General features: G+C 43.6%; 1 protein-coding gene across 2 annotated transcripts in view; it reads right to left on the bottom strand.

Annotated features, from left to right (window-relative positions):
* Ctnnbl1 (catenin, beta like 1) overlaps window positions 1–23,089 on the bottom strand; it is a 166,470-nt gene that overhangs the window by 18,804 nt on the left and 124,577 nt on the right. For both annotated transcript variants that reach the window (XM_005392553.2, XM_005392554.2), the window contains exons 12-13: window positions 11,052–11,149; window positions 8,911–8,991 (exon numbers count right to left, since the gene is read on the bottom strand). In XM_005392553.2, the coding sequence (XP_005392610.1) occupies window positions 8,911–8,991; window positions 11,052–11,149 (179 nt within the window). The remainder of the gene's footprint in view (window positions 1–8,910; window positions 8,992–11,051; window positions 11,150–23,089) is intronic.

Below are 23,089 nucleotides of genomic sequence, written 5' to 3' on the forward strand. Positions count from 1 at the left end.
GAAAAGTCTTTGTTTTATGGTCCTTTTTCATGATTAGCACATGAACAACTACATGGGATTTTTTTTTTTAAATGCCTTATCTGAAAACTAATGCAAACCAGTAGCGTTCAATATAAGGAGGCCTAGATTCTCCGACTACCTACAAAAGTCTGAAAAAGAAACAGAAATTGGAACCCCTCCAACAAAAAAATTACAGCGAAACCAGAAAATTTCACATAAAATTTGAGAGAATTGAAAAAAAAAGACACTTTAATAGGTTTTGTTTTGTTGATCCCATAAGAGAGGGTTAGAATAAAAACTTAGATGGTAATTCAGTAAATGGCGCATTAAGTAGAACAGATTGCAATTCACAGCAGCATAAGCCTGTTTGGGGGCTGCTAAAATAAACAGATTCATCTCCAAAGATACACAAGGAGGTGGTATGTGTAGCATCAAGGTGCCATTTCTGTAGGGTATGTGTGTCTTCCCCCCTCCCAGCCACATCTTCACTTTAAATGCTAATCTGTCTTCGGGAGCACTACCAAATCACCGGCTGCCCACGTGTCTCTATCTCTCGGCAGTCAGTCACAGGCCTCTGAGTGAGCATGCGGATGCCATTTCTAATCTGCCCCTGACAGGCAGCGAGCTGCCCCTAGCTGATAGAAGGGGACAGTCATAAAAGAGGCTGCTGTGAAACCAATGCAAATCCCTCTTGCTTCAATAAGAGAGGAAGCAACTCAGCCTGAACATGCAGCCCTGGGGCTAGGATATAGCTCAGTGCTGCAGTACCTGCCTGGCAAGTGCAAGGTCCTGAGTTCAATTCCAGGTACCCCCCAACCCCCCCCAACAACAACAAAAAAACCCAAAAAAACAAAACCCCCATGCAGCCCCAACGGAAGCAGCAGCTACAGCCTATAGTCCTAGGCAAGAAATGTCTCACCATTCAGAAAATGCCAGGTCCTTTAAAAACTCCAAATCAAGGGGAGAAACTTAAGCCACAGTGCAGAGGGCCAAATGGAGATGGGGGAGGCACAGCATCGGCAAAGCGAAACTTTCCTTTAAAAGCTTCTAAAAATAGGCAGACTGTTATGCAAGGGCCCTAGAGTCTTCATCAGCTGGGGAAACTGAGGCTGGAGGACCAGTAAAGGGAATTTTTGGGGAGCTGACTGCATAGCTGATGGCAGCCCTAACAGAATCCAAGGACCCTGGGTCAGAGCTTTGTCACAGAGGCGAGAATAACTACATTATGCTACCTTAGCAAATGCGCATGTGCCAGCTTTCATACATTTCAACCATTTCATACATCCTCAACTGACCCTATCTTAGACCTCCCATGGAGACTCACACTTGCAGTACAAGGCAATCTCTTCCTACGGGCACAGAGTTCGTGTGTGGCAGAGCTCACATTGAAACTTAGCCCTGGCTAGTTTCTTTCTATGTTACCATTATGCCCCTACCACAGATACATCGTCATCTCTAAATTTATTTAGCATCCTCTCCCTAAAACAAAAAAGCCCAGAGTGCTCATCTGAACATCAACAATATATAAGCCAGTCTTCAGAGAACCAAAGCTTCTATGACAGCAGATGTGACAGATAATATGGGCCAGAAAATAACAATCCGGTTGAAGGATCAGAAAAAGTGAACAAGATCAGCCCTATTTGTGAGAGCTTAGAGTTAGTTTAGACGGAGTGACAGGCAAGGTATGTGGGCCGAAAATACTTGTGCTAATGGCTACCACGTTAAGGCATCCTTCTTTGTGCTAGGGATTAGTTTAAGTGATATAATTATACTAACTGATTTAATCTTCCCCACAACCCCACAACCCCACAAGACCATTATTCTCCCCCCTTTAAAGGAAACTGAAGCAGGAGTTTCAATGACTTGCTCATGACTGGCCAGTGGGAGGTAAAGCCAGGACCTGAGACTATGTAGCCTGGTCCCAGAGTCCCCACTGCAAAGCCCGCGGCTGCAGTGCCCACGTGTACTCAGGGCATTGAGGAGGGGCTCCAGCTGTCTCAGCGCAGGCTTTCTGCAGGAACTGACAGGGAAACACGAGACAGCATGTTTGGCACATGGCAGACATTCAGTCCGTGTTCACTGACTCATCCGTATGCCCAAACCCAGAAGAATCTGGAGGAATTAGCTGATTGTTGAAAGGCACATGGAAAAGATGGCACCATGAAGTACTCTAGGCAGAGTAAACAGCAATTAGCAAATGCCTAGAAGGCTGGAGAAAGTACAAGCTCCGTGAGGCACAACTGGCTTTTGGACATCGTGAGGGGTGAGGGATATGGGTACAGTGGCAGGCTGGGGCTGGTGATGGAGCTTTAACTACACACTGATGGTAATACAGCACCAGCACATCTGTGTTTCAAGAGCGAAGTGGCCCGAGTGGTTTTCATTTTAGGAAATCTCTGGTTAGTGTGTAGCAGACAAACTGCAAATTACAAACCTAGAGCTAGGGAAACTTGTTAGGAGGGTGCTGTGCTAGTGCAAGAAGAAAAGACTACAATTAAGCCCTGGTAGTGAGGAGGGAAGAGAGGACAGGCTGAAGAGATGTTGCAAGTGAGATTTATCAGGTAGATGTGCGGAGGGTGGGAGCCTGCAGATGATGTGCGGGCTTTGACCTGGTCTGATTGGTGAGCGGTCCTGCTGTGGGAGGAGGGAGGGAGATTACCCAGGGTCAGGGTTGCGAGCTTGGCTGGACTTGCTGAGTCAGGAAACCCTGTGGCTGTGTGACACTGCAGAGATGCGGAAGGCCCCAGCAGACAACCCTGATCTGTGCGCACTCTCACCGAGCCTAGGAGGTTGGTAGGGGACCGCGACTGGCTCTGCTCAAAGAGGACAGAAAGAGTCAGAACAGCAAAACAGAGTACTCAGGACCATACTGCAAGGCAAGTGGCAGACGTGTGGGACCAGAACCCAGGCCTGGCTTTCCTGCACAGAAAGGGCGACTGCGACTGGGAGGCAGCAGAGGGTAAAGAGCCTTGACGTGGCGGGTATACAAGAGAGGAAAGCAGGAAAGGAAAAGGCACTGTGGCTTGCAACCCCCACCACGCTCACTTTTACGACAGAGAGCTGTGTTCTGGCACTGAGAAAGTTTGGGAAGCACTGGTTTAAAGAAGAGCTGAGAGAAACGCTCAGCAGGATTCTCTTTTTTTGTAAAGCTTGCCTGGGGAGCTCCAGCGTAGTTAGCAGAAGAATCAATGGCAGCCTCACATTTCACTGTCTGCATTCTTACCCTGCACTTTTTAGCATCACATACCCTACTCAATCATTCCTGCAATTCATCCTTTTGCATACAATTTTTTTTTTCCTTTTTTTTCTTTTCTTTTTTTGAGATGGGGTCTTGCTCTATTACCTGGGCTTGTCTTGAACGCTTGGGCTCAGGCGATCCTTCTGCCTCAGCCTCCTGAGTGCTAGAACTACAGGTATGTACCACAGAGCTCAGCCATTACAAATTTCTAAGTGAGTTCCAAATGCTGAGGAATAGTTTGCTTAAGACATCAAGTCCTGTGGATACTATTTCATTACTGAGTCCATCTTTTTCTTTCCAGGATAAAGCCTGGAATGATTTAACTGTGGCAAAATTAGCATGCAATTTGTAAGTCATTACGGTGCAAAGTATGTGGTGAGAACGCTTTATTGAATAAACCTGCTGTGTATAATTTTCCCAGGAACTAAGAAAGAAAAACCTCTCTCTAAGGCTCTCCTCCCGCTTAGAAATCCCTGCCAGCGCCTATCTAATTACGTCTTACTTTAGACAGTCAGGAGCCAGGCTCGCTCTGCACATTTAACCAACAGAAGCTGGAAGCAACCAGGAAGAAATCAGGACATCTTCCCTTGGTCTTGTCTGGGGAGCCTGGTGGAACCTGCTGAGACAAGCACCCTGGATATTTACAGATCTCCAGGGCTGCTACTCACTAGACGAGTATGAAGAATTACTTGGTCTTTAAAAGTTCAGGTCAAATCTTGTTAACCAGGAACCTCTAGGGTGTGTCCAGATACGCCATGGCCCTGGAATCTCATGGCCACGAAAGATAGCTGAGGGTCACAGCTTAGGACCTGGAGTCTCTGCTAGCTCCACATTGTTGCAGTAATGTTATGTGAACAAAACGTGTCTAAAATTATCTATCAGTTGGTCCTACAGACTCTTCCAAGTCAGATTTTTTTCCTTATTAAATGTTTCTGTAGGGCTAGGAATATAGTTCATGGCAGAACACTTGCCCAGCATACACAAGGCCAAGAGTTTGATCCCAACAGCACAAGTAAGGAAAAATAAAAAAAAAACAAACTAGAATATTGCTTCATATTTGTACCACACATTTGTACATAAATATTTTTGATGATGCGGCTAATAGAGAAGAAACAAAAACCAGGGTTAAAAATCAGTTAGCTAGGTGTGGTGGTGCATGCATATAACCCCAGCATTCTGAGAGGCTGAGGCTGAGCAGAAGGACTGCAAGTTCAAACATGGCACCAGTAACTTAGAAAGACCCTGTCTTAAAAAACAAACAAAAAACAGAACCTTAAAGAAAGGGCTGGGGATATAGTTCAGCTGTGAAAGTCTTGGATTCAGTCCCCAGTATGGCCAACCAAACCAAACCAAACCAAACCAAACCAAACCAAACCAAACCAAACCAAACCAAAACAAAACAAACCAAGACAAAACCAAAACCCCAAAATAATTTGGAAAGCTAAGCGTGATCTCTTGATACCTAACGATAGGTACTAATTTCACCTAACAAGCAGCGGCCCTTCATTTTCTCATGCATGATCTCAGGACGTTAAGTCCTGAGAATATGATGAACAAAAGAGACTACAGCCTCCGAGACATAAAGCAAACAAAATAATTCCTAGTTACAAAGTGGCAGAAAGGGGGCTTCTTTACATATGGTTGTCACTGAAAGACTCCCTGAGGAGGTGACATTTATGCTGAGATCTGACAGTGCAGGAGGCAGCAGGAAGAAAAAACCCAGGCGCAAGATGAGCAAATATAAAGGCTGGAAGGCAGGAGGGTGGTGCTGGAGGAAGGGGTGGGGGTTGGGAAGTATCAGGAAGTCAGATTATGCAAAACCTTGCAGAACTAGGGAATTGAGACTGGAGTGGGAGGTGAGAGAGGGAGAGAAGGAGAGAGGGAGGGAGAGAGGAAGAGAGGAGAGAGAGAAGAGAAAGCGAGAGAAAGAGGGTGAGAAAGAGGAAGAGAAAGTAGAAAGACAGGGAGGAAGAGACTAGCTCTTGTAGAGAAAAGAAAACAAGAATTTCTATGACCACCTTCTAAGTGTTAGACCCTTTGTGGGCAGCTTTTTTTATTTGGTGTTTACATGACCATATGACTACCTATAAAATTTCTCAAAACATACAGATTAAGACATCTTCAGGTAAACTATCTGTCCACAGTCAGAAAGCCAGAGAATAGCCCAGCCCCAGAGCCCATGCTTTTCTCACACTCTCCACTCCTGGGACAAAACTCACCCATCCCAGTTTCGTGTCCCACTTTGCCCACTCTGCTGTTCCTACATAAACTAGAAATGCCTCAGACATCTCTATCTATTCAGTGTGAATGATTGACTCACTAACAGACCTGTTCAGGTGATCTCAGTGCTCCCTCAATCCTCTGGCCCTCAGCAGCAGCTCTGCTCCTGTGTCCCTACTTTTATTAGCACATAGGCCTTCCACTTCAGACAGGTGCCTGGCCAGCGTTCACCTAACGACTGGATTCTCTCTAGTGAATCTTGCTCAATTGCAAACCAGAGACTTACAGTGTGCCCAGAGAAACCCAAGATTTACAGGGCAGGGGGTGCCTCTGAGACACTTAACATGCCGATATCTGACCCCATCATCTCAAGTTTTCCGTTGCAGACTTAGGGAACTATATGATATTTATTCATTACTAATCTGATGGTCAGTGTCACCCAAATGCCTGAGAAACAAGCATTCCATTCAAGTCAACAATTATGTGCTGTGCTCCCCATGGTACAGGAGCGATGGCAAACCTTTTAGAGCAGTCCTGCAGGACCTTTTTGAGATGAGTGCCCGAACTGCAACCCTAAAAACATTTATTACAGAGTGCCAACACTGCAATTAAACCCAAATACTGAGGTTTTAATTTAGAAAAACCAACTCATACGTTAATAACTTTTGTCTTAAAAGAAAAGCAGCATGTGTGCTATAGGTTCACCTCCACAGTATTAGAGCTTTCAATGATAACAAACGCTGGCTGAGACACATGTGCCATAGGTTCGCACCACTGGTGTAGTATGTCCAAATGTAGTGGGGTGAAGAGACAAACTAGGACTTAAGAGAAAAGACTGACTGAGGGAGAGGAGAAAAGGAGGTCTTGTTGTTCTTAGTCACTTTACACCTGTGAGGTGGCTTTATCTGCCAGGATGGAGCCTGAGAGCTGGCAGCAAACACTGCTCACAAATGCCTTCCTCCCTGCTGCCCACCCTGGCTCTCTGAGCAGCACTGTGGCTGCCCAGCACTAATGGCCTTGGAATGTTTGCCAGTGCCCAGCAAAACGGCCTTGGCATCCAGGAGACAGATGTTTGTCAGGGAATGGCAGGGGCCCATGCCTGTGGCACACAGCAGCCCTTTGAGTGCTGGGGGAGCGGCTGCAGCAATCAGTCTCCGTCAGTGCTAATCAATTTCACACCCTCTTCAGTGCTGATAATAGATAATCATGTGGGAAGTAGGCCAAATTTCATAGCAGCTACACGCACACTCCTCCCCAATGCCCAAACCATTTTATTTGGTCTCCCTCAAAATGTTGACACTTCACCTCAAACAAAGCCCTGGATGTGCCAATACTCCATTCTGCCAGGGCGATACCTTCTGGGGCAGCTGGCGAGGCGGATGTGCTCAGGGAAAGGACTGCCTTGGCTTACTTAAAAGTTGCACGAGAATTCCAACAGAAGCCAGGAAAATCTACCACCAGCACCAGCGACTCCTGCTTATAGAACTAGGTACTTTATATAATTTATACTTACTTTTTATAATAACTGAAAGGGAGGTTCCCACTTTACAGACTTCAGGAAAACCAAAGTTTCGAAAAATCAACTTGGCTGTCAGAGAGCTCAGAGGTAGGAAGTAGCAGCCCTAGCTTAAACCCTGGGCTTTCTGATTCCCCATATACACTTACTTCACAGTTTCCACCAGACCACTGGCCGCTAGCAGGAGGACATCCTCTCACTGTGCTTTTAATCCATTCCATTGTCAAAAATTGCAGAGAGCTACCAAAGGATGTTTAATTAAACGTGAGGGAAAATATCAAGCTCATGGGGATGTGACAGGCCTTGGCCAAAGTCCCCTAAGGCACAGCAACAAGCCACAGCTAGCAAGGACGTCAAGGTGCTGCCCTTTGCCTCCCAAGCACTGCTCCAGCTACCTCTCAAACTCTACTCCAGCAGCTTGTATCTCCCTCAGGACTGGTGCCTCAATGGTCTCATGACTGATTCAATTCTAATTATTTGGACAAAGACAGGGTATCTTACTCTGGCACTGTTACAGTCATTTAGTGCCCCTCATGCATACATTATCCTATAGGAAGAGGAAAGTTTAATCCAAGAACAAAACAAAGCAGGTGGGGTGCAGGAATGAAAGAACTGTGTGTTGAACACAGTATCTGAGGTCCAGCTCAGACTTCAGAGACTCTGCTTTTTATCTTGCACTGGTATCACTGTATAAAAGAAGAAAGTCCCAGTCAATCAATTTAATCAATCAGCAAACATCTGAGCACTTACTAGGTTTAGAGATCACAGGGAAATCCCAAGAATGGAAAGCACAGTTACCATCTACTGGTCTTTATAACTGAAGGTGTGTTTTGTGAAAGGGGAGGGCTGGGTAGGAAGTAGTGAAGAGAAACAGGACGTAGGCAACAGGCTCATCTTCTTGCCAAGCTCTAGCCTGGCTCTCAGGCATGTGGCCTAGCTGGAGGGAATGCGAGCGTCCTTCTCAAGGTGAAGGGTTCTGCATAAGGCTAGGAGCGGTGGTGTTGACGTGAGATCTCCTGCCAGTGAGGTTCAGAAGCCTCAAGTGTATCTTGAAGGCAGGAAGACTGAGAAGAGAATGGAGTAATCTGGTAGATCAAGATCACAAGGAAAATGAGGTCTGCTACAGACTGTGAAAAAAGCAAGAAATGATCACACTGTAATGTGATCACAGCCCGAGGAGCGTCTTGTAGTGGACAGAACACAAATTGGACATTAAACAGTAGACATGGAAAGTCACACTGCTTAAGGAGCCCGGTGAGTAAGCTACAGAGGTCAGAGATGGCAAAGAACTTAATGGAAGAGGTGAGAAATAGAGAAGGTAGCATACTACCATAGAAAACCCAGCCCCTTAAGGAGATCTAGCAGGGTGCCCTTCCCTTGGCAAATTTCAGCTTCAAAAAATGTTGTCAGCTACGCTGATACTGGGGCTTTGCTTAGCTGAAACACACACTGGTCTTCCTTCTCTAGGCCTCTAGTTTTCCATCTGTGTATGAGGGAACTAGATTCAGTGGCCTCTCAGTCTCCTTCCAGCTGTTCTATTCTGGACCACCCTCCCTTAGAAGGGTGCCCAAGTTTACAGCAGCTGGCAAGCATGAGTACCAAGACGACTGCCAACGTGGCACTGAGACACAATGCTGCATTTGGGCCAGACCTTCTGAGTGAAGCTATTGTGCAAGGTACTTATTATCCTCCCAGATCCCCAGCACAGACCTGGGTCAGTTCACACAGCCTTCCTCCTAAACATTGTCACGCTGTTGGTGGGAGGTGGGAGAATGGGGTAGGCATTACACATATTGACAGAATGTAATCTGCCTTGCTTTCACAACACAGTAGGTGGCACATGGCCTTATCTATCCTATAGAGAGACAGAGAAGATATACAAGAGGCCTAAATGGGTGTGAGTCAACATTGGCAAAAGGTAGGTAGGGATACATACATGTTTTTCCCCTTCGATCTTCTTGTCAGCCACCTGCATTGCACCCAGATATTTAAAATGCAACTCCATGAGTCTGTCAACCTGAAAGAGAGTGATTTCACACACATGAGTGAGGGGAAGAGCACACCAAGGCAAGAGGACAGTGGCACTCTTTCTCATCTCACTGTCGCTGCTTAAGAGAGACCACACTACCACTTCTGATGGGAGATATGTTCTGCTTAAGGACATGTCAGGAATGGAGCAGGGGGGTGCAGTGGAATATGGCAAATACTTTGGACGGATGCAGCTTGAACACAGGTCTGTTCCCCAGTGGAGACTAGGCATGCCCAGCCTTCCCAGGAATTCAAATTGTGAACAAACACATAAATAAATAAGAATTAAAGTCCCTTCTCGCAAAGAGAAGGTGCTTGAAGTTACACACTTGATATTCACTTAGAACTTTATAGAAATTTCTTTTTTCCAACTGAAACCTTTCATGTTCAGATTCTGCTCCAGAGCTGATCTTTTTTTAAAAAAATGCCCGAGTAAAATCTTTTTAGTTGCTTTTGAGTCAGAAGAGAGTGCAAGAAAAACCCCTTCAGCAACTTGAAAAAAGGCCGACTTTTGCACAGTAGTAAGTTAAAAATCAGTTTGAGGCTTAGCAAAGTCATGCTTCGAACAGGGCCTGAGGAACATTTTGTGGATCTGGAAGTTTCATTTTCCCCTAAGATTTCCAAAGAACTGAAGCAAGTCCAGGCTTCTAACCTAACTTTATTGGGCCAGCACCACCATGGCTCTTGGCAACCTTGGTATTTATTTGCCCAGGAGCTGATGTTGGTTAATTGGAAATGTTGCTCTAGTACAGCTCCAGACAGTCCAGGAAGACTGTGTCCTCTGTAGCTAATGATGATCCAAGGATTTTATGTATTTCACATTACAAAGTATTCCCACATCCATTATCTCCTTAAGTGATAAACAAAACACCCAGATAAAGTAGCAGAGAAGCTCAATGCAACCTCAATTTAAAGGTGAGAAAAGTGGAATAAAGGTATTAAATGACATCACCATGCATATTACTGCTAAGATGTCCTGTTATCCTAGCCTGATGATTTTTTGCCATGCCACACTGCTAGTGAAGGCAGTAAAAATGGTCAGAGGTGGGCCCAAGGAGACAGTCATAGACCTCCCTCCAAGCAGGGAAAGGCTTCAGCCCTACCTTGGACACAAGCAAGAAAGCAACTATTGTAGGCTAGAAAAGGTACAATATTTCATTTTACTCATCTGAACTTGCCTATTTATGTACAGTGCAATAAAATGCACAGGCTTTCTGCACTTGGCAGCCTGGGTTCAAATCCCAGATCTGCTGTGATTAGTGGCACGATCTTGGGCAAGTCACAGGATGTCTCTAAGCTTCAATTTCCTTATCTGGAAACGTGAGTGATGCCTATCCATGGATAAGCCACACAGTGTTAGAAGATTATATGCAACAATGAAAAGCAGCTGCTCTATTACCCACTCCACAGCAGTCACTCAGTAAGTGGCAGCTTCCATTATTGTTGAAATCTTTTGGCTTGGCATGCAAGATAACAATATAAAATACTCATCCAATCTCAGTTAGGGATCAGCAGCAGCTTCCACAGCCCACCTATGCAGGCTCTGTTTCCTGACTGTTACCTTATTTTCATCACCACTACCCTGTAAAACCTCATCTAATTCACTTCCCACTGACTCTTCAAGATGGGCACTAAGGTCTCTATGTTAAAGCCAGGGCAAGTGAGGCTCACAGTGGCACACACACTGAAAGCAGTAAAAGCAGGTTGAAATCCAGGTGTCTGAATCCAAAGCCTATGCTCTAATCATTGCTATGCTGTGCACCCCACCTGACACAAAATCCTATTATAATCCATTCTTGGTGGGTCTAAAAGTCCCCCTAACATGCCCACTGTATCACTCTCAGGCATTACTTTTACTTCTGGAGAATTCTCTGGGACATGAGAGACAGCAAACCAGTAGAACCTTTGAGATCAAAAGCAATGGGGCTGAGAAGCTAAAGATATTTTAGGGCAGAAATACATCCTAGTACCCCGTAGATCCTATCAGGTAAGAAGTCCTTCTATTCCTCCCAGTCCAGAGCCCATCCTCACAGCCCCACTGTCACCCACCTTCTCACTGTCATTTTCAGTGAACTTATTCAGAAGCCGGGTTCGCTGCTGCCCTCTTAGGTTGCGCAGGAGGGAAGCCAGGATCGAACAGACATGCTCTGGGTTGGGAAGGAGAAAAGAGAACATGCCGAGATCAGAGCAGTAATTATTACCTCTCTCCAAGCCCAGTCTGGTTCTACTGAAGGAGGAATAAGTAGGCCTTCTCTGACTGCAGCTATTGATTAATAAGACAAGAGCCTCAATTGTCACTGGAAAACTGAACTGATCTTCACACATTGCACAAGACATACAGTCAAAAGGGATGATATCTTGAAGTACACCTCGAGCCAGCAAGTCAAAACTAAATGAGAATTTCTATCCTACCTGGAGTTAATTTTTATTGTCCACAATAGAGCCTCAAACTAATCCCCCATTTGCAGAAATAACCTGTGAACAGAATATGAATACCAGTCATGATGTAAGCAAATAATTAAGAAATGTTCCACTGAATTCTCAAATTACATTATAACTTTCCTCAGTAAATGCCCTGGAATTAAATAAGAAATGTGATAGGGTCCCAGCACTATCACTTGCATTCTGGTGCAGCTAAAACTGTCACTTTGTGTTAAAAGTAGCTGGACTGCAAGCACTTCAGACCAGCTCAGTGCTTCCTGAGTGCCCATAACCCAGCAACTTCTATCATAAAACACTACTCTTCTGCCCTTGGTAAAAGAGGGCAATTGAAGGGGATATTATAGGCTTCAGTTGTGAAGAGATTCTTTTCTTTAAAAAGAATTTTTAAAAATCCTACAATAATGACCTTGAAAAGGAGTCTACTCACAGAGAAAATGGCAGAGCAAAGTTTATCTTGAAATAAAGTACTGTAGATTCTATTTGAAAACCAAAGAGCACCTTCATATACCAAAGTTACTTTGCCATAGCCACTTGACTAGTAAGTGAGGCCATAAGCAAGCATTCTTACTTCTTTGACTATAGCACAGATATCATTTTCTGCTTGTGTGGTTTTTCTTCATAAGCATTCCCCACCTCCTCATTTCCCCAGTCTTATTCAACCCTCAGACATCTATCGTCTATCAATATTCACTTCCCAGTGAGCACATCTTATTCCATGGCCTTGGAAACCATGTACAAACTGAGACTCACAGACTTGGGCCTGAAGGTCAGCCCTGTCCTGTGAAGGCTGCCCTGCACTCTCCACCTGCTCCTTCCACTCAGTTGTCTAATAGGTCCTTTCCACCTAACGCATCCAAAAGTGAACTCCTGACCTTTCTCCCCAAATCTGCTCCCTGTAGCCTTTTCCATTTAGTTCATGGCAACCAGGCTCTTCTTTTCACAAGCTTCCAGCACAGTGATGCCCCTTATAAAGAACTCTAGGCAGCTTTACCTTCAGGTTATATCCAGGTGCCTGGTTCTTTTACCACCATTGGTATTACTCTGATCCACAGTGCCCTCTTCTCTTGCTCAGAATATTCAATAGTAGTCTCTCTGCTTCCACTCTCATTCCTTTTGGTCTAATCTCCACAGAGCAGCCAGAATGATCTTTTAAGTTAAAATCTGAAGTCAAATCTGTTTAAAACTTTCCGATGGCTCCCTGACTCACTCAGACTAAATGCTGCTTCTGATGTTCTGCCTTGGGCCCTCTGCACTTGCTGCTTCTTTGCCTGAAATGCTCCGTACCAGTTATCTGTACCGCTTCCTCTTCACATAGAATTTTACTGAACTGTCAACCTTTCAGCAGGGCTTTCCTTTGATGACCCTATTTTAAAATGCAACGTCCCTTGTTGGGCATGGTGGTGCACACGGTAATCCCAGCACTACTGGGAATAAGGCAGGAGGATCTCAAGTTCTTGTCTCCTTATTTTTCTCTTTATCATGTATTACCTTCACAAACAGTTTATTTTTATTTTGTTTACCATTTTCCTTCAATTAGAATATAAATTTCACTAAGGCAGGGATTTTAGTCTTCTTCATTCATAGCTATATTCCCAGATTCAAAACTATGTTCCTGGGCACATAGTCAGTGCTTTGGAAATGCTTGCTGAATGAATGGCAAGAAAGCAGGCTCTCTAACACAAAGTTTTAGTGGTGATGATGGGGCCTAAACAACCACTCTCAACTTGTGTGTCTTTTTAAAAATGGCTTACGTATTTTTGTATATACAGTATTGCCTATCCCCAACTCAGAGTATTATCTTCTCATTGATAACATGCTCTCAAACCTTTCAGTTACAAAATGGTCTTAAATGTGAAGTATTCACATTTGAGAGTAACTGGATAGTTTTTTTCTTCTCTATAGAGCCATCAGTTTCAATAAAATATTTTTAATTTTTTAGGTATAAAAACAAAGTTTTCTTAAAATATGCTGTGCTCGGAGGTATTATGTATCTTCTTGAGACTGAAGGTTATCTCCAGTATCTTTCTTTTGGCTCTGTGTCAAGGTGGGATTGAGGTACAATGTCACCTGCTATGATCACCTGCAGTAGAGGAAGGCAAAGAACACCACGACCCTAGGGCAAGGACAGTCAGCCATGAGGGCTCAGTTCAGGGTGAGAAGGTGTCTTAGTTACCTTTCTCTCATTGCTAGGACAAAATACTTGATGCCCACAATTAACGAAGGAAAGGTTTATTTAGCTCACAGTTTGTGGAGGTTTCAGCCCATACTTGGCTGGGTCAAGGCAGAATGGCACATGGCAGAGGGCAACAGTTTAAGGCAGCAGAGGACAGCAAAAGCAGCAGGAATACAAGGGGAAAAACAAGTCTCTTTTCCTTCCTTATATTTTATATCGGCTATCTGTCTACGCCCATACCACCTCCTGCCCTCCTCTTCCACAAGCTGAGGATGTTCACAAAGTAAAGACCCTGGCCCCTGCTGAGTCACATAGTTAACCTTCTAAACTTCTCAAGTGGACACAATGAACAACATCCCAGAGCAGTAGAGGCATGTCCTTTTCACCCCAGGATGTTGAACCGCTGAGTCACTTAGCCAAGCCTACAGACTCTTCCAATTGACAAAATGTATCAACCATAACAGAAAGGAATGTAAGAGGGGACATCTTGGAAGTGGTCAGGGAAAAGCCATCTGACCTCTGTGTGCACCAAGGAGAGAAGACTGGAGGTGGGGCAGTGGTGTAATCAGTTCTGCAATCCTGGGCCAAGCAAGCTGGATGTGCTCTGATCGCTTCAGCTGGTGAACAGGTGTGGGATAGGCCATAATGAATGCAGTAAATTCTAACAAGCTCAATTCTGAAACTTTGAAGTTACTTAGCAAGACAGCTGGTAACAACCTCTCTCTATATACATACACAGGACAATATAACAACCACAGAGGAAGAAAAAAACAATCAGAGCCAGAGTTCTCTCAGATTATCTGAGCCACATCTCTCATTGCATGGATGTAAACATCAAAGTCCAGAGCAAAGTAATTTGCCCACACAGCTAACTGGTGGGTAGGACCCCACTTCAGATTACAGATTCCATTTCTCATGGGTCATCAGGGTGTCAAACAGTGCAGTATTCTAACCTGAAGAAGTTGTGTAAGAAGCAGAGAAAACAAAATAATACAGTGTGGTGTGACAAGTTCCATTACTGAGGTAGGCCTAAGGGAATTTGGGAACAAAGGGGAGGGGCACTCATCCTCAGAGGGTTCCCACTGAAGGATACAAACAACTGAAACACCTTAAAAAACAAAATCAAGGGCCATAGCCAGTAACTAGTGAGACAAGAGAAAACACTCTAGGCAGAAGGAATAATACAAAGAGTGATCAAGACGTATGGTGAAAGCTTAAATTAAAAAAACTGCAATAAAAGACACATTGCCAGAACAATGGGACAAGCATGCTCGAAATGCGGGGGGGGCATTTTAAATAATTGGAGGGGGATTAATGGCAGTATATCTTTTACTGTAATAAAATTTTTAGTTTAAACATTCAAGATATGAATTGATCACAAAACATTTATGGCAATTTCTAGCAATAAAAACATGATCTGTTCTCATTCACTTTTTTCACTGGCTCTGGCACTATGTGACTCGTGGCTCTACCCTAAAATGACCATGAAAAGTAAACATTTTGAATTGATTCAGGACACTGAGGCAGCCAGGAGAGTGCAACTAAAGATACTCATGAAAGAAGACTTCTAGAACTGCTTCAGAAAGTGGCAAGAATGATGGGATAAATGTGTTTGAAGTGAGGAGTATTTTGAGGGGAGTTAATGGCAATAATATATCTTTTATTGTAATAATCTTTTAAAAATTTAAACACTGACTGTATTTTAAACTCACATCTGTATATAGAAAGGCCACTGCATGGAGTGTTATGGACATGTGGAGGGGAGGCCAGCAGATGGACACAGTCTAGACATGGGGAAAAAGGGATACGGACTCACCAGTGCATTTTAAGCTGGGCTGAGGACAGACAAAAGCAAAGCTAGGGTTAGACCAATTTCCTATGAGCTACATTCCTGTCAGTGAACAGCATCAGAAAATGTTTCTCTTTCCTGGTGCATGTTGTACTTCCTTATCAAAGTTTCCTCTTTAACTTCGTTATGAGGAAGCTCAAAGATGAATTTATGCTCAACCAAACAGGAAGAAATTCCTTTTATTGCTTTATTACTGATCCCCTATCTACCAGTAGACTTTAAAACAAAAGCAATGGGTATAAACAGTATAAACTACATAAAAATATAAAATGTACTTAATAAATATTTATAAACACATATATATATTAATATCTTTTTTCCATACTCCTCCCTTTATCCCATTCTTCTCCCCCAAGAAAAACTATGAAGCATCTGTGTATACTTTCAGAGGAAAAGTTTCCTGTTTGGGGTTGTTTGTTTTTTGCTATTAGAAACAATGCTGCTAGAGTTGGGCGTGATGGCACATGCCTGTAATCCCAGCATGGCAGTGGGCGCTGAAGCTGGAGGATAACAAACTCAAACCCAGTGTGGTCTTACAGACACCCTGTCTCAAAATAATAAATGTTAGGGATGTACCTTAGTGTGAAAGCCCTGGGTTTAATTCCCAGTACCAAAGAAAACAAAAACAAACAATCCTGTTCACACTGCGTAGTACACAGGACTTTTGTATGCTTCTTCTTCTTCTTCTTCTTCTTCTTCTTCTTTTTGTATGTTTATTCCTACAGCACATTTCTACTAGTAGAATCAGTAAGTTGAAAGAAATTCACAAATAAAATATTAAAAATCACTGACAAATTTTCTTCCAAAAAGATTGTACCAATGATACTTCTGCCTCCAGTATACATATGAGTATCTGTTTTCCTACATCTTCACTCAGGTTGCATATTATCTGATAGGAATTATGACAACCTGGCCAGTGCAAAGTGAGATTTTCTTTTTATTAGCACATTTTTCTTCTTGTTATGAAAACAGCTAAGCATCTTTTCCTATGTGTATTAGTCAGGGTTGTCCAGACACAGAGAACGAATATAAATCATTCATGTGAAAATACATATTCTATATAAGTATAGTGAGATTTATTATGAGGCATTGGCTCAAGCAATCTGGAAACTGTTAAGTTCTATAGCCTCTGTCTGCAAGCTGAAGGCCCAGGAACCCAAAGACCTGGGTGCAGGGGAGCCAATCAGGTAATTCCAAGACTAAGTCTGAAGGTTCGAGACGCATGAGCACAGATGTCTGAGGGCAGAGGAAGATGGCTGGCTTCGCTCACGGAGAGAGAACGAATTTGCTCTTCTTTTCTATTTGGGTTCCTTACCAAATGGGGTGATGTCCACCCATATTGGTAAGGGCAGTCATCTTTACTAAGCCAACTGATTCAAATGCTAATCTCTTCCAGGAACACCCTCACTGACATACTCAGAAAAAATGTTTTAACAGCTATCTGGTAAAACCACCATCTCTTGGCTTAGTCAAGTAAACACAACAATTAACCATTACACTATATTTAGTGACCATTTGTATCGCTTCTTCTGTGAACTTATCCTTTGTCCAATTTTGATTTCTATGAACTCTTTGTGAATTAAGAATATCCTTTTCATATATGCTGCAAATATTTTCCCTAGCCTGCCACTTCCCTTTTGACAAAGTCTTGTTCAAAGCTAAGATTTAGCATCATCAAATTGTTTTGTGATTCACTGTTTCAAATTCCTACTTGGGGGTCTAGTGAGTGCTAGAGCACTTGCCTAGCATGCACAAGGCCAGGGTTCAATCTCTAGAACATGCCATGCTCCATGCAAATATTTCCTATTTGAAAGTAGGAAATAATAGTAACAGCCACCATTCTTATTATCTATCATAGGTTTATTTGTGCCTATACAAAAACTTCTCACTGAGTCCTTACAGCCAAGCTCTAAGAAAGGTACCACGCTCATCTTCATTTTATGAATGAGGAATCTGAAGCTCAGAGAGGTTAACTTGCTTAAGTTTGCATGCTTGAATAAGTTAGGGGAGCTTAGATTTGAATCCAAGTTGTGTGACTACAAAATGTAAGCTTTTCTATCAAATATATTTCCCACATATAAAAGGCAATCATCAATGCAGTTAAAGAAGGAAGATAAAAGAGACTACAAACTAAATCAGCAAAGCCTGAAAATCTGCTTCATGTGGGGTTCACTGTGCCCAAGACAGGCAATATGTAAATGTGGATTAAAAAAAAAAAAAAAAAAACCAGCTTTAACGAGAATAAAAAGAAGCCAAGGCCATATGGAGTACGACATGAATAACTCCTTTCTCTATTTTACTGAATTAGTCTCTCCAGAAGTGATTTCTTCCAGCGTCTAAATAAAGAAGAGACTTTGGGTTTCAGGCAGTTCCACAAATACTGAACCAGAATTCTGCAATAATTTCTCCCCTTAATCTTGCTGATTAAGTTGATGAGAAAGTTCCAGAAAGTAAGTTCTTTATATACCTCAACAAGACGGTACAGGGGTGCTGGTGGCCCAGAAAGAGAGTACTTTTCAAAGAGGAAAATGTAATATATAAAAGAATCATCATTTTTGGCAGCAGCTCTATTAGCATGCATTCCCATAGCTCATATAGCCCAGGGCAGAACAGACCTTGATCAACTGCAACAAATGACATTCACCTGTTTGTTTGGGGTTTTAAGTAAAGGACAGAGTGCCAGTTTCAGGAGAATTGAAGCTGCCTACCTTCCTTCCACCTATCTGTCTGGATATGTGATAGGTCACTGGGGCATGAAAGGGAATGCCAGAAAGGGAAGCACTTCAGCCACCCTAAGTGCTACACATATAAACACACAGTTTCATTAGCTACTAATAAATGTAGCTTCCCTAAGAACAGATTTCAGCCCAAGGTGGTGTCAATTTTTCATGCACCAAGGAGATGGGGAGAGCTGCTGGCACAGAGAGCAGAGGAGATAACAGGTTTATCTGCTGGCCAACACCGCTCGGCTGCTCTGTCATTTCGACAGGATAAAATGGAGGTGAAGGATGGCTATGGAGCTGTCAACACAGAAGGGGTGAATGGGCAGCTCCACGGCAGAGAATAAGCTCTGAGGCAGGACCCAGAAAGAAAGAATGAAAACACACACACACACACACACACACACACACACACACACACACACACAGAGAGAGAGAGAGAGAGAGAGAGAGAGAGAGAGAGAGAGAGAGAGAGAGAGAGAAACATGCATAGAATTCACAAGGCTCCACAGAGGGGAAGGTCAGTAAATCTACATCTTCAACTCACTAGCTATGGAGGTGAGAGTCATGGGATTGGGGTAAAGTGTCAGACAGCCAGTACTGAAACTGTCCCAGGAAGCCCCTGTCCTGCCTGTGGGTGCTCCACTCAGTAGTCGAGACAAATGGCTGGCTTAGACATTAAGTATTAAAACTGCCTGGGTGGCTCTGGTCCACCCTTCCCCCAGCTCATCTCTCAGGCCTTAGGGTGGTGAGAGCAACGGGTTAGCCCTGCATTTATACAAGGGGGCTAACACTGTGGTTTTCCAGGGGCAGTTAGAGTTCTATAATTTTCAGAGCTGGAAAGAGAGTTAGAAATCTTTGGCCCACCTCCTCCAGGGTTCTGAGAATAGAAATAATGGCCCTGAGAAAGGATGTGATTTGCTTAGGTCAAAGCACCTTTGTGGGGCCACTGGAATCTGAAGTCTGCAATTTTCCTCCAAATAACAGACATTTTGAGAGTCTGATGAACAGTTATGTATGTGCTATGCCCCCTCAAATACATGCCCAAATGCAACCTCATCCACAGACTTTCTGAGCATTCTCAACAACTAATGATAGTTCCTTGGCTAGGAACCCTTGATCTATGACACCCAAATAAGAGATCGTTCCAGAATGGCACAGCCAGGCAGTGGTAGTCACTCCCGCTAGCATTCACAGTGTAAAGGATGGAAGGGACTGGTGTTTTTCATCCTCACTCTAAGAATAGGCACAGTTGAGATTTCAGTAGGCATCTGGTTAACAGCACCTCCCTTTCCATGAGGAGAGACATTTATCCACAGGACAGTCCTGCTCACAAGTAGACCTAATGGGATCCCCTGCTGAAAAAGACACACAGATACTGAGAGGACTCACTTTTGGGATCTGCTGCAGACATGATGACAAGTAAATTAATTAATCTTTCGTGAGGCTTTAGGATCAGCCAGATGTGGGATCCAATCTTGCTTCTGGCGCTCACTGGCTGGTTAAATCTTGGGGATGGTGCTTAGTCTTCTTACTTGTAAAGTGGGGTTGTCCTACCCACCATCTATTACATCTGTTATATCAAAGAGATATGTACACAGTAGTCCTGCCCCAGATAGTGGTTTGAGATCTGCCTCCAAAAAGAGCATCACAAGAGATTCACCTCTCACCTACTGCAGCTCAACAGCTAACTCCTTCTGTATTGCCTGCTGATCACACAGCCCTCACTGAGCATGTTTCAATCCACCTAGGTCACTCTAACTGCCCCTGCTGAGAAAAACAGGAACCAAACTGCTTGATTTCCTCAGCTGGTAGGGCTATTTACTATAACTCCAGATTTATTCTAACCCTAAAATGGAGCAAGGCCAACTTCACTCAGACTCTTTCATCCCACAATAAATTAAAATAAAGTGCTGTGTGCGGCTGCCTATAAAGCCAAATAATACAAGATTCTGGCAGACCTGTAGACAGCCCTGAGGTGGGCAGTGGCTACTTACTAGTAAGCGGAAGGACACAACATATCTAAGCAGAGATGCCCCCACCTTTTAATGAAAATAAATGTACCTGGCCCATAATAATCATTTGCCTTTTGGTCTTGCTGTGACAGCTGAAAACACAACATGTGAGTGGTAGAGAAAATGAAAATAGCTTCTCCTTCCTGAGGTATATATTGGTACATGATCTGGTACATTCACCAGCCATTCCTTTACCCAAAATTCCGAGTATCTACTATGTGCCAGGCAATGCAGCATGTACTGGGACTGTGAAAATGAAAGAGAGTCCACTCTGAGAAGTTCATTATGCATGAGCAAGGCCGAGACAACTACAACGGAGTGCACAAAGAACTGGCAGGCTTGGAACACACAGGACACACACACAAAAGGACCCCTAATTCAACTGGGGTAGGAGAGAGAGAGCAAGAGTGGTTCTACACAGTGGAGGCTAGGAGTCAGAATGGAGACAAAAGGAAGACATTTTTCCTCAGGCTTATGGAGAGATGCATGGCCAGATGTGTTACCCTGACAGGTGAATGGGTGTGAACTCATAACTCATGGTTTCACTGATAAAGTTGGGAGACAGAAGCCAGGATTTTAGGTCCTATAAGAATACACCTGAGTCACAGTCTCAAAGTCAGCAATGAATGAAATATTATTTGTATTAACAAATTTTCAGAGGTGGGAAGTGGGAGTGGGAGGTGGAGAACAGCAGGAAAAAGATGACAAGGTACAGAGCAGCAACTGTCAGTTTGATTTTCCCATCCTCCTGCTGTCCTGCTGGAATCTCTGTTGAAGATCTAGCCTGGCAAGCAGGGGAAGCCTTTGCTCACCAGAAAGGAGTAGAGGGACTAGCAAGCAGGGCTGGGCTACAGCAAGGGGGCTCTATGATCCAGGACTCACTCATTTATTTATAAAATAGGCATAGGAATCCTACAGTGTACATGACAGTGTTTGAAGATAGAGATGATCAAACACTGATCCTGTCTTCCAGGTACTTGTGGTTCATTATGTCTAAATTACATGTCAGAAAATGTTACCTATGGGAGGTGATGGGTATGCTAATTAGTTTAACATGGTGATCATTTCCCAAAGTGTATATATAAATATCTCAAAAAAAATCAAGCTGTATACTCTAAATAAATGCAACTTTTATTACATCAATAATATATTAGTAAAGCTGTTAAAAATAAAAAAAAAATTATAAGAAGTGACAATGAGTAGGTAAGAGAAACTGTTGATAAGACCAACACTTTCTCAGCCAGGGGAGCTGAAGAATGGAGGGAAGAGTGTCGTTCGAGCTGAGCTTTGACAAACAGGTATAAGGAGGAGGAATAGTAGCAGTGAAGGTATTCCAAACAGAGAGACCCACATGAAGCACAGCTATCAAACTGAAGAGTACAGGGTACAGACAGCTTGGAAGACATCAGTGTGGGTAGAGGGAGGAGAGAATGAAAGGTATGAGGTTAGAAAGGTACGGTAGGGGACAGATCATGGATAAATCTGAACACTGGACCATGCCATCTGAATACTGGCCCAGCCTGGCAGCTGGCACTGCCCACCCAGGCCCACAGCCTGCATCCGCCTTTCAGCAGCACAAGTGGTTAAGAAAGATACTCATGGCTCAGCCAGACTTCTGTTTTTAGGACAGAAATGGTCCCTGTACTTCACCCACCCATCCCATATCTTGGCAAGATCTTGCAGGGCCACTTTAAAATTCAAGGCCATGCTGCAGCCCTGCCTTTGTTTCCTTGGAGCATCCAAGGCCATTAGCTCTTTTGTTTTAAGAAAATCATAAAGCAGTGTTCTTGCACTTCTAAAATTACAGCCATCTCTGGTTTACTGCTCAACCTTGCTGTTTACCTCCCTCTGGCTCCCACAGATGGACAGACATCCTGATTTCTGGTAAGACTTGAGATGCAAACAGGATGTTTAAAATACCCTAATTAGATCGATCTTGACTTCAGCAGTGGTGTGCTGGAATACAGATTAATCTGTTCCATGCCCAGCACTGGCAGCTGAAGTAGCAGGAGGCCCTGTCAAATCAACCCATAACATTACACTCTTCTGCCTTTATTATTATTTTTTTCCTTTTTACATTTCATGATAATGGACATCTGCCTAGCAGGGGATGTGGCAACCCAAGAAGAGTCACACATGTGTGCTTAGCCACTCTAGTTGAATATTGATGTAAGTCAGATCAAACACTCTGCTCAAGACAGATGGATCTGTATGAGCATCTAAATATAGCCTCCTTTGACACATACCAAATACATGTACTGCTATTCTTTACAAACCTTCTTGAATATTCAATGTGTGGCAAGCACTGGGCCAGGGACTGAGGACCTAAAAAGGTAACACTTACTACAAACCTACTGTGTGTCTATGTGTGCTCTGCACACAGCACTTCATTTAATTCTCACAACAATCTTATGGAACACATTTGATGTGCTTTCCCACTTTACAGATAAGAAATTAGAGACTACAGACTAAGCTGTGGGGAAAATGTGCTTTCCATCATCTCACTGCTAGGAAGTGACCTAGTTAGATTCACTATAGTAAAACTTCATCATTTTCCTCAAAAGATAAAAGACTAGCCAATAGGCACATGGAAGAGGGGAGAAGCTTCACCTTCACTAGTACTGCAAATAAAATAATGAGATAGTTTCATTTGATGAAGCTTCCACAAGATTTAATGCCTGAAGGATGGGGGAAGGTGAGCTCTCCCGCTCTGCTACCCATCTCAGCGATTGTCCTGCTATCTGACCCTGCTGCTACAGGCACTTCTCCACAGGAGACAAACAAAAGTTCATCCAAGACCAGACCCATGCCTTAGCCATTGCTGTCCCTAGCCCTGTGCTAGGAGCTCAACTAATGATAAAACTGATACCCTAACAAGACATGTGGTA

This window comes from Chinchilla lanigera, unplaced genomic scaffold (genome assembly GCF_000276665.1).
Source record: "Chinchilla lanigera isolate Chin_1 unplaced genomic scaffold, ChiLan1.0 scaffold00044, whole genome shotgun sequence".
Lineage (NCBI taxonomy): Eukaryota > Metazoa > Chordata > Mammalia > Rodentia > Chinchillidae > Chinchilla > Chinchilla lanigera.